Source organism: Kogia breviceps, chromosome 6 (assembly GCF_026419965.1).
Source record: "Kogia breviceps isolate mKogBre1 chromosome 6, mKogBre1 haplotype 1, whole genome shotgun sequence".
Lineage (NCBI taxonomy): Eukaryota > Metazoa > Chordata > Mammalia > Artiodactyla > Physeteridae > Kogia > Kogia breviceps.
Window position 1 is genome coordinate 25613929 of NC_081315.1, and position 17892 is coordinate 25631820.

Below are 17892 nucleotides of genomic sequence, written 5' to 3' on the forward strand. Positions count from 1 at the left end.
GTCCCTGAACAGAGCTGCCATGCATCGTTCTGGAGGGGATCAGGGCTGCAGTTGCAGGGAAGAGGGACAGAGCCTGCAGAACTAGGTGCACAGGGCTCTGGCCCCGCACAACAGAAAGGGGCAGCCCTCTGCCCGGGGTTGCCTGGGGCTGTCAGAACAGCAGGGTCACAGAGCGTGGGCTCTAGCGTGCAAGTGTTCTGGTCTGAGTATCTGGAGTCACTTCCTGGTTGTAGACCTTGGAGAGAATACCTGACCTCTGTTAAGCCTCAGTTTCTCACCTATTTGGTACGCTCCCGATGGTACTGACCCCAGAGGGTTGTTCTAAGGCTTAAATGAGATCTGGGGCACAAAGGTGCAAGCCTGGGGCGTCACAAAAGCTCCATGACTGTTCCCTACAATGATTATGACCAGGATGGGGAACATGCAAACAGCCCTCGCCGCGCCACCGCACCTGAGCCGGTGAATCCGTCAGATGGGCGAGGCATAAGCCAGGCCAGGCAATGGCCTTGTGGATACAGAGGGATGTGGCTCTGCTACCCTGAGAAAGTCCCTCCTTCGGGAAGGAGGTGTCAGTGTCGCATGGCGATGAGGACGCCCATGCCAGGTGGGGCGGCGGGGGATGGAGGAGAGAGACGGGTGAGAAGGGCAGACAGGGAGGGTCACCTGTGTGCTTGGTGCCGATGTGTGCCTTTATCTCCGTCTCCTCCATGGTGACGAAGTCGCAGGCCGTACAGCAGATGGAAAACATCCACTGCTCCTTGTCCACGTGGAGTGACATGTGGCTGACAAACTGGACGTTCAGCTCCGTCTCAAATCCGCACACGTGACAGCTGTACGGGACGAGAGAAGAGTGAGCTTCTAAACGGAGGCTACCCAGGTGCACGCGGTACACTCCGAAATCTGGACCTTGACACGTGTTTTCCTCCCACCAAAAGGCTTCGCGTTAGAAAATTCCTCCACTTTCTGGGACACCTCTGAAGTGGTCGCTGTGCCAGACAGACTAAGTGCCAGCGTAACGTAACAAATCCCACTCATGCTATAACTATGCTTAATCATCATAAAGTTAATTAAAAACTACAGATTCCAGATGCTGTACATTAACCTAACTGATTCCTTCGGGCAAAGAGATACGGGGCAGCCTTGCCAAGATATCAGCAGAGCTGCTGTGCTGATACACTCGGGCAGGATTCGACAGCAAGTCTGAAAACTTGGGATTTGATAGCAAACAAACCAAATATTGATTCACGGTTGAATATGGAAGAGAAACATACCATTCCAGGTACTAAAGGAGAGCACAGCCAGGGGAAAGTATGACTTCCGGGGCCATTCCCTCCGGGTTCTCAGATTCATTTCTCCTTAGGATAATTCTCAGGAAGCAGCGAGGTGCGCAGGGACAAAGGTGGCAGCTTCCCAGCTGCCCAGACCTCACAGCTCTACACCCCTGAGCCCTTTTAATTAACTCTCCCAGGGCCACCCAAGCCAGGAAGGAGTCAGTGCAACACAGGGTTCAATCCAAGCAAAGCCAGTATTAAAAGGAAGCTCATGGGCTTCCCTGGTGGCGCAGTGGTTGAGAGTCCGCCTGCCGATGCGGGGGACGCGGGTTCGTGCCCCGGTCCGGGAGGATCCCACGTGCCGCGGAGCGGCTGGGCCCGTGAACCAGGGCCGCTGAGCCTGCGCGTCCGGAGCCTGCGCTCCGCAACGGGAGAGGCCACAACAGTGAGAGGCTCGCGTACCGCAAAAATCAATCAATCAATCAATAAATAAAATGAAAGGAAGCTCAGCCCTGTGACTGAGAAAAGACACTTTGTCACGTGTGCCCTAGTAGATGGGCAGGGAGTGTTCAAGGAAGTCTGGGCAGCCTGGACCAGCAGGTCCCACTGGTGGCTCACCTGTAATAATAAGGGTGCTTCTTTCCATCACTGCCTTCAGAGGTGACGGCGCTGACGATGTCCTCGGTGTCCGTACTCACCAGCTTCACCGAATGGACGGTCAGGTGCTGGTTCAGGTTTGCACGGCACTTAGCAGCATAGGGGCACAAGTGGCATTTGTATTTTCTTTCCTCTGGGGGAGAAGGGACAGGAAAAAACCCAAACCACTCTCAGAAATGAAGTCCCAGCACCTTGCAAAAGACCACTTCAGGGTATCAAGGAAAGGAGGGTTCAAATCTCATTTCCAATGGGGACAAAAGGAACACTTTGGAATTTTAAATATCTAAAAAGTCTTCACATGGCAGGTCGCTTCTGCTTTCAGACTTTCAAAGATGAAAGAAAGTTCCGGGGCAACTGGACCATCTGCGTTTTCCTGGATAACTACAGGCCCCTCTTCCTGATAACGTGAGCTCCATGCAGGCTACAAGAATATTGTGTGTGTGTGTGTGTGTGTGTGTGTCCAAGCCCTGGCATGTGTCAGTCCAGGGTGGGTGCTGAGCTGAAAAAGAGGCTGTGGATCAGCCTTCCCAGGACTGGTGTGTAAGAGAAGCCCCATCATTTTTCCTAAGCTTCAGGCCTGAAATTAGCCAAGAAATAAACACTAATGAAATTAAAGGGACTCAGATGAAATAACTTAATTGGAAAGTTTCATGCTACATAAATAAAATAAAAACCTTTAGTTGATTTCTTAATAGAAACCCTTTCATAAAACTGACGATGTTTCAGGGCTGTTTCCAGAGTGGCATTCTGAATTCATTTGATTAATTAAGGAAATTAAAGGAGCAGGCTTTGCTTTTAGGTACAGATAAAGGTAACAGATGGTAGCAGGTAGCAGAGGAAGGAAAGAACAACTTCCTTTTCTGTCCTTAGTCCTGAATTTGTAATAGTGGGCTCACCTGAAAGAAAATACCTGTCTTATCTACTTCACGGGAAAGAGTGTGGAAAAAAGTTTGTCTGCAACAAAATGTAAGGCATCCTTATTATTATAGGTGGTCCCCAGCATCTGAGGTGCTGGTGGCCCGGGCTTTGCAGGGCTGGGGAGGAGCCCTACAGTACAGATAGAAGAGAGTCTTTCCTTTAGAATTTGTGCATTTGTATTAATAAGTGAGGTTGTTAAGTTTTGGTATTAAGGTTACGATTTCTTCATAAAGTGAATTGTTGAGCTTTCTATCTTTTTCTATCATTTGGAAAAGTTTAATAATATCAGAATTTCCTAGTCTCAACAAGTTAAAAAGAACCCAGCTGGGAAAGTTTCTGGACCTGATGCTTTTATTAATAGTATCTCCATCATCTTTCCAAATTCCCCTTTGGTAACTGATTGACTTAAGTACCACCACCTCCCCCCCCCCCCCGACCCAGCTTGGGTCAATTTTGGAAATTTTGCTTAAATTATCTGTGTCTTCTAACGTTTTCAGGTTTTTTTTTTTTTTTGGCCATAGAGTTGCCCTTATTCTCCAATAATTCTTTAACAGCATCTGTATTAAGAATAAGGGTTCCCAACCTAAATGTCCCTCAACAGGTGAATGGATAAAGAAGATGTGATACATATATACAATGGAATACTACTCAGCCATAAAAAAGAATGAAATCTTGCCATTTGCAGCCACATGGGTGGACTTGGAGGGCATTATGCTTAGTGAAATAAGTCAGACAGACAAAGACAAATATTGTATGATACCACTTATATGTGGACTCTAAAAACTACAACAAACTAGTGAATATATCAGAAAAGAAGCAGGCTCACAGATATAGAGAACAAACTAGTGGTTCCCAGTGTGGGCGGGGGGGGGGGGCAATACAGGGAGGGGGAGGGGGAGGTGCAAGCTGCTGGGTGTAAGATGGGCTCAGGGATATACTGTACAACATGGGGAATCGAGCCAATATTTGGTAATAACTGTAAATGGAAAGTAATCTTTAAACATTGTATAAAAAAAGAATTAGGCTTCCTTTTTCATTGCTAATTTTGAATATTTCTGCCTCCTTTTCCTTTCTTAATCAGACTTAAAGGGATTTATCTATTGTATGGTCTTCTTCCTAGATTTTGTTCTTCTACTAATTCTTTAAGATGAGTGCTAAGTTCCTTTATTTTTGTTTTTCTTCCCTTCTAATTAAAATGTTTAAGTCTAGGGCTTCCCTGGTGGCGCAGTGGTTGAGAATCCGCCTGCCGATGCAGGAGACACGGGTTCGTGCCCTGGTCCGGGAAGATCCCACATGCCGCGGAGCAACTAACCCCGTGAGCCATGGCCGCTAGGCCTGTGCGTCCGGAGCCTGTGCTCTGCAACGGGAGAGGCCACAACAGTGAGAGGCCCGCATACCGGAAAAAAAAAAAAAAAAAAAAAAGTTTAAGTCTATAAATGTCCCGTGGACCAGAGCTGTAGCTATTCGTCCCAGGTTAAGAATGAGTGTTCCCCTTTCATTCCTCCTAGATGTCTGGAATTTGTGATCCTTTCCTTTGATCCAATTAGGTAGGACATTTTATGGACCCTTGGTTATTTTAAATTTTAAAGTATGCTCAGAGCATGTGGCTTATAGAATCTCTACATTTTTTAACATGTGAAAGTTTTCTTTGTGGTTAAGTATATGACCAAATTCTGTCTTTGGTGGTTTAATAGTTAAGATTAAAAATATTAAAAAGTATATATATAAAAAGAGAAATTAATCTTGCCATACTAATACTGTCTTGCCTTTTTAAAATTTTGTGTGAGATACAAAACTTTTATTTTCTTTACCATTTTGTTTCGTGTTTCCTGTAAATAAGACACATTTGAATTTTTAACAAGGCTGATCTACAGTGTAAAAATTGAAATAGTTCATTTTTTATTTTCCATCTTGCTTTTTGTTTGCTATTGATCTTACCTCACATCTTATTGTCCTTGCTTATTATTGCTGGAGTGATTAAGTTACTATTTATTCAGGTTTCTGCTTCCCAACACTCAGATTCAACCATATTTCTCCATTATTATATGTAAATAAAGACAGAGACTGTTTCTCCACCGAGGTGCTCTTTTCCCCTCTGCTTCCACCTACCGCGATGAGATGAATCCAATAAGATGGGGTGCAGCACCATGCCCTGCACCCTCAAAGTGACAGCAATAAACTCCTTAGAATTAAGAAATTTTACCTGAACACACCTAAAAATGTGTATCTTTTTTCATCAATCCTCCTTGAACTCAATGGATCCTTTCAATACAAATAAAAAAACCCTTTCCAGAGGCTTATTTGAACATGCCAGGTAAAATGGCTTGAAAAGGTCCGGATGAAAACATTTCTACCGCTTCCTGGTTTAATTCTCTTAGAGACACAGCTTCCTGATCATGGAGAAGCTGGTGGTCCAGGGAGGGAAGGCCCGGCAGGGACACCCTGACTCACCTGTGTGCAGAGACAGATGTCGGGACAATGTCTGCTGTCGGCCAAATACTTTCCCACACACGTCACAGGGAAAAAGCTGGTCGTTGAATTTCCAAGAGGGCAACCCATTTCCTGCCTCGAGGACTATCTTTTCTGTTTCTGGGCCAAAAGAACAAAGCAGCATGAGGAATAAACAAGGCAACGTGAACACATTTCAGTTTAGTCAACATTCAGGACTTAAGCAAAGACTTCCTACTGAAGAATGTGGCTGGTAAACTGCAAGTATTGATAAGTCCAAGTAACCTCTGGTCTTCACGCTCAGCTCCTGTCTCTAAGAAGGCCATTCTTTTTTTTTTTTTTTTTTTCGGTATGCGGGCCTCTCACTGTTGTGGCCTCTCCTGTTGCGGAGCACAGGCTGCGGACGCGCAGGCCTAGCAGCCATGGCTCACGGGCTTAGTTGCTCCGCGGCATGTGGGATCTTCCCGGACCGGGGCACGAACCCGTGTCTCCTGCATCGGCAGGCGGACTCTCAACCACTGCGCCACCAGGGAAGCCCGCAAGAAGGCCATTCTTGAAAGCTGTGGCGGCACATGGATTCCAATTTTAGTCAAGTCTCCTGTGGTTTCTCTCCTTCCTCACTAAAGGTTAGTGGACCTAACCCTCCAGCAGGTTGACATACCGACTGTGCTCGGTATACAGTTGGCACTACATAAATAGGTGCTGAATGAGTGAATGGTTGAGTTGCATGTTAAAATTCCAGAAATGCAGACTCTCTCCAGCAGACAGTAAATCAAGAAGGCCGAAGCTCAGATTCTGATGTAAAAATAGATGTTTCCATCTCTTGAAAGGAAATACACTTTCACTGCCCTTTATGAAAACAGGCTTTGCCCTATATTCTGGGTTGTGCAGAATCCTGGATGAGGAACTTAATGTTACACAGACTCAGAGATGACAACTGCATACTGCCTGGCTGTGGTCTGAATGTGTGTATCCCCCTGAATTCATAAATCGAGACCCTAGTGCTCAAGGCTGTGGTTTTTAGAGGTCGGGTCTCTGCAAGGTGATTAGGTCATGAGGGTGGATCCTCATGAGTGGAATTAGTGCCCTTAAAAAAGAGGCCTCCACAACTACTGAGCCTGCACGTCCGGAGCCTGTGCTCCGCAACAAGAGAGGCCGCGATAGTGAGAGGCCCGCGCACCGCGATGAAGAGTGGCCCCCGCTTGCCACAACTAGAGAAAGCCCTCGCACAGAAATGAAGATCCAACACAGCAAAAATAAATAAATTAATTAATAAAATATGTTCTTTAAAAAAAAAGAAAAAAAGGGGGGGCCTCATGGGGCTCCCTAACCCCTTTGCCACGTGAGGACACAGCAAGACGTAGGCAGTCTGTGTCCTGGAAGAGGGCCCTCACCCGACCATGCTGGCACTCTGATCTAGGGCTTCCAGCCTCTAGAACTGTGGGCAATACATTTTGGTTGTTTATAAGCTACCCAGTCTGTGGTATTTTGTTACAGCAGCCTGAATGGACTCAGACACTACTCCACATAAAACTCCCTAATGCAAGAGTACACAACCAGAATTTCCCCCCAAGTCTCATCATATTAGGGAAAATGACGAGAACCACAAGGTCTTTACCTAATTCACAGCCATGAATGACCTAAGTGGGTGTTAATACCTTCTCCTGTCATCTTAAAAAGTTTTTATTTTCTTGTCATCATTCATTGAGTTACCTTTAATTTTCTCATCCGTACTTCTTCTCACTGAACTGTAATGGATTCTACAAACATTCCTTCTACAGCAAGATAAGGAGAGAGATGACAGAGTATCAAAAAGAGGGAAGGGGACACTTCCACGAGGACACTTGTCTGGGCCACTAATAGGGCTTTTGGCCTCAACTCTGAAGAGCAAGACAAATGATTTACTGAGTCAATATCTTGTCCTTTACCTCAGTAAATTCTTGTGACTGTTCCTACGGCACAGTAGTGCTTTCCAGAACCAGATACCACACGGAAAGAACTTTTCATAAAAACCAAGCAGATGAAAACATCCAGACCACTGGGCAGAGATAGCATCAGAACCAAGAACTCGATTTCACACAATTTGGTTAAAACTGCTTCCCATATACAAACACAGGCTTCCACCTGGATCTGGGTGAGTCAACTGGATCAATTTTCATTTGAATTCAGACTTGCCAGATAGCGTGATCTCAGGAAAGAAGTAAATAACAAATGTATGTTTGGAACGGGGCGGGGGACTGATGGTGAAATTGCAAAACTGTTTGCTGTGAGGCACCTGCCAGCAATCCTAACACTGATAAGGCACATTTATTGATTTACCCGTGTTTGTTAAACGCAGCTTTTTGGGCCTCAGAGAGGAGAGCTAGTCTTCTTATTAGAGTAGGAATGTGTGACTATAAACCTCTTCAGCAGAAGGGGCGGAATCTGGGGGGAAGGAAGGTGAAAAGGGAGGCACAGGGCTCTGAGATGTGCGGACGGGAACCACTCTCAGACGACTGCCCTTGAGTCCAAGCCATGGGCATTTCCACCGCATGGCGCAAGAGGGTATTTTAGCAGCTCCTTTGAAGTGTGTAATCAAAACAGTGCTTCAAGGGAGGATGATAGTAATAATTATAAGGAGAGTTCAAGAGGGTACAGGGTCTTCCAATACATTCACAACAAGAATGAACTAATTGGGTCACAGACTGAACAAGCAGATGCAATTAAAAAGAAAGACGTCTCTTAATAATATTAGTCACACGCTTGAGACGTTGAAGCATCATGCAAAGTCCAATTCCCTCCACTGGCCTAGAAAATGGTCAGAACCATGAAGGCTTTGCTGAGGGCAAGCAGAAGGCCTGCCTGCAGCCGTGGAGGCAGGAGAGGCACCACGGGGGCGCCCAGGCTTGGACGGCCACACCCCTGAGGCCTGGACCCCAAGCCTCACCCCGCTTGCTGTCTGCATTTGCTACGGCCGCCCCGTTGTCATTTCACACGCAGGAGCAAGGCAACTCGGCCACAGGAGCCTCATCCCAGAACAGGACCTTGAAATCACAGCGGGGTGAGGCTGGAGGTGGAGGTGCAGGGGCGAGAGGGGAATTATTACTTTGCCTAAACAAGTACTACAGTAAACGGCCTGCTCTTCTTTTCCCGGAGCTGAAATGGAGCTCAGCAGATGCTACGTTCTCCCACATTTCCTGGAGACGGTGTCAGCCACATGCCATGGGAGAAAAACACAGAATTTTTTGATTCTTCCTGTCTCTGTGTATGTTACCACCGCAAGCTGTCCATCTGGTTCCAGAGGGATATCTGAATGTGATGGACACCCAGCAAGGCCAGGCTTTAGAAGGACCACAGCCTGCCTTCTGGAAGCTGGACTGGCCCCATCACCGTGGAGAGCTGTCAGCTGGGACACCAGCTCTCCAGGAAGCATTCTGGAAGACAGCAGCACACTCTGTCTGCAGCTCTTGAGGATCAAAAGTTGCCAAAAATATTGAAAACTACTTAAATTGTGAACCTATTGATAAATGTTTATAAAAACGGATGCATAGGCCTGTACTAATCTCTGTGCGTTAGCAATACAGACTAACCCTACATTAAGCAAATCACTGCACAGACAGTGGCGAGTGTCCCCAGGGCGTGTGTCTTAAAGCTCAATTCATAGTCACAGGTACTGTGCTCCATCTCCTTCTCGGAGGAACCGAATGAATTGGCCTGGTTACCTCTGCCGTCACGTGCTACAGGTTTAACAAAAAGATTTCACGATTTGATTTGTGTGTGTGTGGACACTGTGAAAGCTAAAATTGCCATGTTTTAATGTAAAGTTTTCCTGTTCTTTGATTTTTGATAAACGTTGGAAACAAAACAAAAAACCAAAAAAAACAAAAACAAAACCCACAAAGACCTCAAAGATCTTTCTGGAATCCCACTGCCTTAACTGAGTCATCATCACTCACCAGGACTGTTGCAAAAGCTTCCTAAAGAGCCTCATGGGTACCATGCCAACAGCCCCTCTCTCCATTCCAACAGCCCCTCCTCACGGGTTCCAGAATGATCTTTCTGAAGCCCAGATCAGCTTATGTCTCGTCCTGTGTTCCAATGGCTTCCCCAGGCCAAACTCCTGCGCATGGATCCTGAGGTCCTTCATACTCTGGCTCCAACCATCTCCCCCCTTCAGCTCCCCACTTCACCTCCCACCATCCAAGGGCTCCGCGGAGTGAGCGACTCGCCTTTTCGGGAACAAGCTAGTGCCTTTGGAGACGTCAGTGCTTTTGAACCAACTATGCCCCACCCCCAGCCCCCCAGCAGCTACTCCCCACCTTGGCACCTCTTTCTGCGCACACACTCCAGCTCATTTTCAAGCGCTATCTCAGACTGCATCTCCTCGGTAAAGCCTTCCCCAGTTCCCCAGGTGATGAGCCATTTCCCCTTCTCTGTCCCAAAGCACTTTTATAAATACTCTATTGTGCCACTTTACCTGTTATATTATTTGTTTACATATCTTCTATATTATATGCATCTTTTTAATACAGAGTACCCAGCAGGTCCAACATGCGGCGGTGTTCAGTAACCATGTTCGCTGGCCTCCTCTCCCTGTTCGAAGGTGAGTCATTGAAGGAGGGGGTTCTGCAGGATTTATTTGTGCATCCTTTGGCATGGGCACAGTACCTGATACGTAGCAGGTGGGTAGTAGGTAGTTGTTGAAGAAATGAATGACTGAATGAAAGGATCCAAGTGAGGCAGGGAATAAACCTTATTCTTATTTTATAGTGGGAAAGACAGAGCCCTGGAAATACCATTAGTTAAGGCTAATGGCCAATTCAGGGTGAAAAATAAGGCGACCTGCCTTCTGAATGGTGTCTTAACTCAACCCAAGAACCGTGATTTAATGATTTTATTAGTGGAAATGTTTGCAGTCCTGAGCCATATCCCCAAAGGTCCTCTGTCCTTACTTCTTCCCAATAACAAGCCACGGGATTATTCTCTTCAAGACAAATTCTGTGGCAGATGCTGTTTTTTGGTTAACCCAATAGTTATTCTCAGCTTTCCTTCTCCCCTGTCTATTCCCACTGTACAGGCAGCTGGGGTGGTCATGTGCTAAAATTCTGGCCAATGAGAAGGCTTTTGCTTTCCTGACAAAGAGAAAGGTAGGCTTGGGGTTGGCCCTCTTCTCTCTTTTTCTTGCCTTAATCACAGAGGAAATGCCTGGGATTATGGAAGCCATTTTGTGCATATGAGACCCGAGGATGAACATCAACCTGCCCAGGATGGAGGAAGGGAAAGATGGGAAAAGTCTGGGTCCTTGATGGCATCTTCCCGTAGCTGAAAAAATGGCAGAAACTACCGCTCTCGACTTACTGCTTATGTGAGGAAAGCAAACCCCTGTTTGTTTCAGCCACTGTTAGTTGGGTTTTCTCTAACTTATGATGTTCTTAATTGAAACCCCTCCTATGGTTACTCTTGGTCTTGGGACTTTGGAAGTTAGGTCTGGCCTTTGATAAGCTTTATTCCAGAACACCTGCATCCTGTGAAGAACTCTTCATGTTCACTGTCAACAGCAATAAGCTTACAGACATCTGAGCCCATTTCCATCTTAATTGTCTTCTTTGGTTCTGCTCAAAAAACTTTCTTTTGAATTATTAAGGAATATGCTTTTTAAAAACTTTTATTGAAGCATAACACATCACAGAAAAATTCACATAACACTAACTCCTTTTCAATCAGTCCAAAGTCACGAAAAATTTTGGAATATAGGTATTATTTTTTAAAATTTGCTCTTCATCTTTATTCCCATATCCTTTAATATTTGTTTCATGATCTTAAAAAGATGCAAATGATTTTCTTCATTTCTTTTATAGCAAAATACTTATTTAATGATTATGTATTTTTTATACAGTGTCTCAGAGGATTCTGTCTCCTACAAAGCATTTTATTTCCCTATATCCTCTTATACTCTGATTCCTGAGATAGCCATAAATTGTTCCCATAAGTTCCTGGCTACTTGGTACTATTGCATTAGATGTTTTTCTCTCTACTTTTCCACTCACGGTCTTTGCTTTGAATGCTATTTGGGTCTTTGCCTCTTCCTTAAATACATTTTTGTTTTAAATGAAGTAAATAGGTGTGCAGGAGCAAGCACTTTTATCCCCTGCAGTACGGTTGGGAATATGGGAACAGGGCATTTGGAAAGTCACCTCATCTTAGTGGTCCCAGTGTAAGGCTCTTAGCTCCTCCCCTTTATGGTGAACTGAGGCCCCTCATTCATAATGGTGAGGCCCAATCGCCGAGAGACAGGATGCCAAACTCCTCCTCTTGTGACCTAGTCATCCAAGGGGAAAGGTCTCATTTCATGCACAGATCCTAGGAAGATGAAGCCCATCCACCAAGTATTTCTCCAAAAACTTCCATGAAAGAAACCCATCTGGAACATTTGCGGAGGGAGCTCCATCAAACTCTACGTGACAGAACATTGGATCCAGTAGAGGACTCAGCTTTTTTTGAATCCAACTCCTTCATTTCCATAAGGGTGAAACCAAGGTATAAAATTCCAGGACCCCTTCCACCTCAGTGCACCCCACAACCTGTACAGGGTTGAATAATAGAATCAAGGTTTCCAGAGTCTCTAAGGCTCCCTCCTGCCCCAAACCTTAGTTCAGGGAGGAACCTGAAGGATCGTCTTGTTCAATGTTCTCTTCCTACATATAAGGAAACCGAGACCCAGAGGACTGAATTGATTGCCCAGGTAACCTGGCTAGTGACGCTGGGAGAGGAGAGAGCAGACCATGGGTCTCACTGAAGCTCCTCCAAGCCATATGGGATCACTGCCAAAGGTGACCACAAACAAGGAAGGAACTTTTCTTTCTCCTCTTGTGTTTTGGCCCTGAGTTTAATTTCTTGGTTGCAAGTGGACATGTGTAGATTTAGCAACAATTCACAGACACTAGGATTTCTTTCCGTCTCTCTTCTTGAAGGTGTCAGCCTAGATTATTTCCAGCCACAGAGAAATTAGAAACTGTAATATGTCATGAAGTAGAATAAAGAAGGAACAAGAGGAAGACCAAATGGGAAAATACTAAAAGCCAAGCCCCTCTGAGGTAAACTAGTTATTACTATAAAAAGTTCCCTTGGGCCTTTCATTGACATTTGGGGGACATTTTTGTTAAGCAAACAAACAAACAAAACGAGGGGCAAAGGAAAGGACTTTAATTTGCTTCTTCCAGTTTTAACATCTTTTAGCTCCCTGACTGGTGTATCATCTGGCTTTGTCGCTGTGTTTTGCTGTGTGAGAAGATCCCTGTATCTCCTGCCAAAATAATCCTCTCAAAGAATCATCTCTCAACCTGACTTTGGCAAGAGAAATGTGGAGAGAGAAGGCTTTATTTGGTTAAAGCCATAAGCAAAAGATTGGCCAAAATGTGACCTCAACACATAAATAACTGTCCAGATTGACTAAATCTGCATCAGCTGCTCAATGCGGAAGAGGCTCTGGGGCCACATGGGTTTTCCATTATGACAGATGGTATTTTGACTCTTTCTTTCTTTCATCATCAAGCCTGGAGAGTTTTGAGGCGTATCACAAATGAACTTCTGAAACCCTCGGCATTTAGAGTCAGTACTCTTCTATAGGGTTAAAACCTATCCAATCATTTCCAGGCAGGGCATGTGATTTTTCTTGTTAGTCCTTTCCCTGCTGGCTCTATCCTTTGGTTTCAGGGGCTTAAGACAAGCTGCCGCCCTCTGAGGGCTGATTGTGAGTTAAGGAGTCAGCTGTGGTTTCAGACTCTTTGGGGGTTAATATCTTTGCCTCTAGTGTTTGCAGTTCTATATCCTTTACAAAATCCTTTTTTTTTTTTTTTTAAGGGTCACTTCAACTTAGGGTAATATGGCAGGTCCTAACAACTATTAGGTTCCCTGCGACCACCTCTCTGCAGGTCTTAGTGCAACCAAATTCCCCTTTAAAGACCATTGCAAACACTCTGCCAAAATATAGGATTTTCTGCTGGTCAAGATATCAGATCAAGGAACAGCTAAGATAGCAGAATTTAGTAAGAGTCAATCTGTGTTCAATTAAAAATAGTGGGTAGAGATTTTTAGGCATAAAAGAGTTCACGGCCTTGATCTTTTTTGGCCTCATTTCAAACTTTAATGCTTAACAAACTTAAGCATTAAAGTCCATGCATAGGTCCAAGAAGTATTTCTCCAAACATTTTCATGAAATAAATCCATCTGGTAGAATTTGGGAGGGAACTCTATTTAACTCTACTTGACAGAATATTGGATCCAGGAGAGGACTCATCTTTCTTTAACCCTAACTGCTTCCCTTCCATGAAGATGAAACCAAGGCAAAAAATTCGAGGACCTCTCTCACCACAATGCACCCCACAACTTAAAGCTTACACAGGGTTGAGTAAACAGAATCAAGATCTCCAGAGTAACTACATCTCCATCCTGCCCCAAATCTCACTTCAGGGAGGAACCTGAACAACTATCTGTTCAATGTTCTCTTCTTATTCAATACATATAAGGAAACCAAGGTCCAGAGAATGGAAGTAACTGCCCCACAGTCTCATTCAAGCTCCTCTCAACCATAAGACTTATGCCAACGTCTACAGCCAACATGCGTTTGTGGAATTGGTTATAAGTAAACATCCTGGGATCAACTTAGAAAAGTCTTATGGCATTTTTTTTGCATAATTCTGGGCAGGAGTTAGCCTCAACGAAGGCTTACTAATGGATTTTTAATTTGGTAAAGAACCATAAGTGTTTTCGACCCCTGCTTTTTTTCATTTAAAATCAACAGAAGAAAACAGAACCTGGATTCCTCTGGTAATGGAACATGGCTAGGACTTGGTATCCCTAATTCCAATGAGGCTGATCACATGAGCATCTTAGGGAACTTCTCTAAGCATCCAAACAGAGAGAGTCACTGGCAGAATTTAGCCAATAGATGTCTGTCACCTCTGTATAACTTCAACTTAACAAGAAATCCATTGGGAATTTGGATGTTGCTTCTATATTTTCCCTCTACTTGTATTTCCAAGATCAGAGGACCTTCAATAAATGCTTACTGAATAAATGAGACAGTCACATCACCAAGATCATGATTGGTGAACAAAATGGCAACCAAATTTTACATTGCAGCAGGGAAGCAAACTGACAATATTGATTCAGGAGTGACATCTACGGGGCTTTGGTTATTATCTTGCCACTTACATAGACCAGTAACCACTTCTCTTCTTAATGATGATGGTAAGATTTAAAGTCTTAGCAAATGCCCTCAGAATGTCCCAATATTGAGAACATTTATAAATCTTTGTTAGAAAACCATTAGGCCTGGGAGCTGTGTCATTCTTATGTCTTTGTGGCAGACACTGCTGATTACTTACTCAATATCCAACAGAGTGACAACCTTTTTCTTTAGGGTAGCACTATGCCTTGTTAAAAATCATGCACTTCCCTTCCCAACTTCCATTGCTGTTAGGGCCTTGCCCTGAAACATAGTTCTGGCCAATGAGATTCACCCCATTTGGGCAGCATATCTCCATTATGCAGAACAATATCAGAGTTTCTTAAAAGTATATTAAGGATTTAAGTTTAATTAGGTCCCATTTGTTTATTTTTGTTTTAATTTTCATTATTCTAGGAGGTGGGTCAAAAAAGATGTTGCTGTGATTTATGTCAAAGAGTGCTCAGCCTATGTTTTCCTCTAAGAGTTTTATAGTGTCTGGTCTTACATTTAGGTCTTTAATCCATTTTGAATTTATTTTTGTGTATGGTGTTAGGGAGTGTTGTAATTTCATTCTTTTACATGTAGGTGTCCAGTTTTCCCCAACGCCACTTATTGAAGAGGCTGTCTTTGCTCCATCATATATTCTGGCCTCCTTTGTCATACATTAGGTGACCACAGGTGTGTGGGTTTATCTCTAGGCTTTCTATCCTGTTCCACTGATCTATATTTATGTTTTTGTGCCAGTACCATACTGTCTGGATTACTGTAGCTTTGTAGTATAGTCTGAAGTCAAGGAGGCCTGATTCCTCCAGCTCCTTTTTTTTATTTCCCTCAAGATTGCTTTTGCTGTTTGAGGTCTTTTGTGTTTCCATACAAACTGTAAAATTTTTTGTTCTAGTTCTGAGAAAAATGCCACTGGTAATTTGATACAGATTGCACTGAATCTGTAGATTGCTTTGGGTAGTATAATCATTTTCACAATATTGATTCTCCCAATCCAAGTACATAGTATATCTCTCCACCTGTTTGTGTCATCTTTGATTTCTTTCATCAGTATCTTATAGTCTTCTGCACACAGGTCTTTTGCCTCCTTAGGTAGGCTTATTCCTAGGTATTTTATTCTTTTTGTTGCAATGGTAAATGGGATTGTTTCCTTAATTTCTCTTTCTGATCTTTCATTGTTAGTGTATAGGAATGCAAGAGATTTCTGTGTATTAATTTTTATCCTGCAACTTTACCAAATTCATCAATTAGCTCTAGTAGTTTTATGGTGGCATCTTTAGGATTTTCTATGTATAGCAACGTGTCATCTGCAAACAGTGACAGTTTTACTTCTTCCTTGTCAATTTGGATTCCATTTAGACAACCCTCAGAATGGGAGAAAATATTTGCAAACAAAGCAACTGACAAAGGATTAATCTCCAAAATATACAAGCAGCTCATATAGCTCAATATCAAAAAAACAAACAAACCAATCATAAAAATGGGCAGAAGACTTAAATAGACATTTCTCCAAAGAAGACATACAGATGGCCAACAAACACATGAGAGAATGCTCAACATCACTAATCATTAGAGAAATGCAAATCAAAACTACAATGAGGTACCACCTCACACCAGTCAGAATGGCCATCATCAAAAATTCTACAAACAATAAATGCTGGAGAGGGTGTGGAGAAAAGAGAACCCTCTTGCACTGTTGGTGGGAATGTAAATTGATACAGCCACTATGGAAAACAGTATGGAGTTTCCTTTAAAAACTACAAATAGAACTACCATAGGACCCAGCAATCCCACTACTGGGCATATACCCTGAGAAAACCATAATTCAAAACAACACATGCACCCCAATGTTCCTTGCAGCACTATTTACAATAGCCAGGACATGGAAGCAACCTAAATGTCCATCAACAGAGGAATGGATAAAGAAGATGTGGTACATATATACAATGGAATATTACTCAGCCACAAAAAGGAATGAAATTGGGTCATTTGTAGAGACATGGATGGACCTAGGGAGTGTCATACAGACTGAACTAAGTCAGAAAGAGAAAAGCAAGTATTGTATAATAAAGCATATATGTGGAATCTAGAAAAATGGTATAGATGATTTTATTTGCAAAGCAGAAATAGAGACAAAGACATAGAGAACAAATGTATGGATATCAAGGGGGAAAGGGCTGGGGAGGGAGGAATTGGGAGACTGGGATTGACACATATACATTATTGATACTATATATAAAATAGACAACTGATGGGAACATACTGTGCAGCACAGGGAACTCTACCTAATGCACTGTGGTGACCTAAATGGGAGGGACGTTCAGAAGGGAAGGGATATCTGTATGTGTATAGCTGATTCATTTTGTTGTGCAGTGGAGGCTAACACAACATTGTAAAGCAACCATACTCCAATAAAAATTAATTTTAAAAAGTATATTAAGGAGATAATGCATAATTAGGCTACAGGTATGGAGGATTTACCATTGTGCCAGGCACTCTATTATGCATGTACGCATATTATATTGAAATGTATAACGGCACTATGGTTAGATACTATTGTTACCATTCCCATTTTACAAAAAAAAGACGTATCAGGCTCAGGGAGGTTGAACAATGAATTCAAGGTCACGCAACTGGTAAGTGACAGTCTATCCCAAACCCAAGTCTGACTCCAAAGCCCAAACCCTTAACCATTCGTTACATGATACTACTGTACAAGATCAAAGAAGAAAATCCAAGGGTTCTGATTTATCTCACCAAAGACAAATTTGCCTGCTACAATCTCGATTTGTTCCAATTTAAATTTTCCTATATTCACCAGCCATGAAGAAGAAGCATCCGTGACTGCATAAATTTAAAGGAGGCTTTACTGGCGCGACCCAAATGCTTACCCCAGGACCTAGATGGAGAGAGAATGGTGGAATTCGGAGCCCACTGACTCCCTTCTCTTGCCTGATTCCTCTTGGGTCTCCTCCTAGGTCTTTACTGCCGATGCGTTGCTGGATATCAAAAATCTGAGCACCAGTTATGTAAATTTTAATTAAATCCTTTCAGGTCAGCTTTCATGGGTCCCAGAATACGCCCCTCTAATGACAGTTCTTTCAACTTTTCCCAGTGAAGTAAAAGAACAGGCATTCAAGTGTGGAGCTACTCCATGACTGTATTAGGTGATGGTGAATCTTTAAATCAAAAAAATTTTCTTCTACAAATTATTATAAAGTATGGGCACATATGAAAACACCTTGAGGGAAAACACTACCACCGCTTGGGGAAATGGGAGAATTCTCTCTTTTTCCCCTTGTAAATTGCTGAACTCGATGCTCCATATTTATTTATTGAATAAAGGAGGGGATGAATAAACTAAAAGCAAATCACCATTGTTAAAAA

The 17892-nt window shown here is 43.4% G+C and overlaps 1 protein-coding gene across 3 annotated transcripts in view; it reads right to left on the minus strand.

Moving 5' to 3' along the window:
• The window catches only part of ZNF827 (zinc finger protein 827), a 181246-nt gene that overhangs the window by 15035 nt on the left and 148319 nt on the right, over window positions 1-17892 (minus strand). For all 3 annotated transcript variants that reach the window (XM_059067364.2, XM_059067365.2, XM_059067366.2), the window contains exons 9-11: window positions 5298-5435; window positions 1890-2061; window positions 664-830 (exon numbers count right to left, since the gene is read on the minus strand). In XM_059067364.2, the coding sequence (XP_058923347.1) occupies window positions 664-830; window positions 1890-2061; window positions 5298-5435 (477 nt within the window). The remainder of the gene's footprint in view (window positions 1-663; window positions 831-1889; window positions 2062-5297; window positions 5436-17892) is intronic.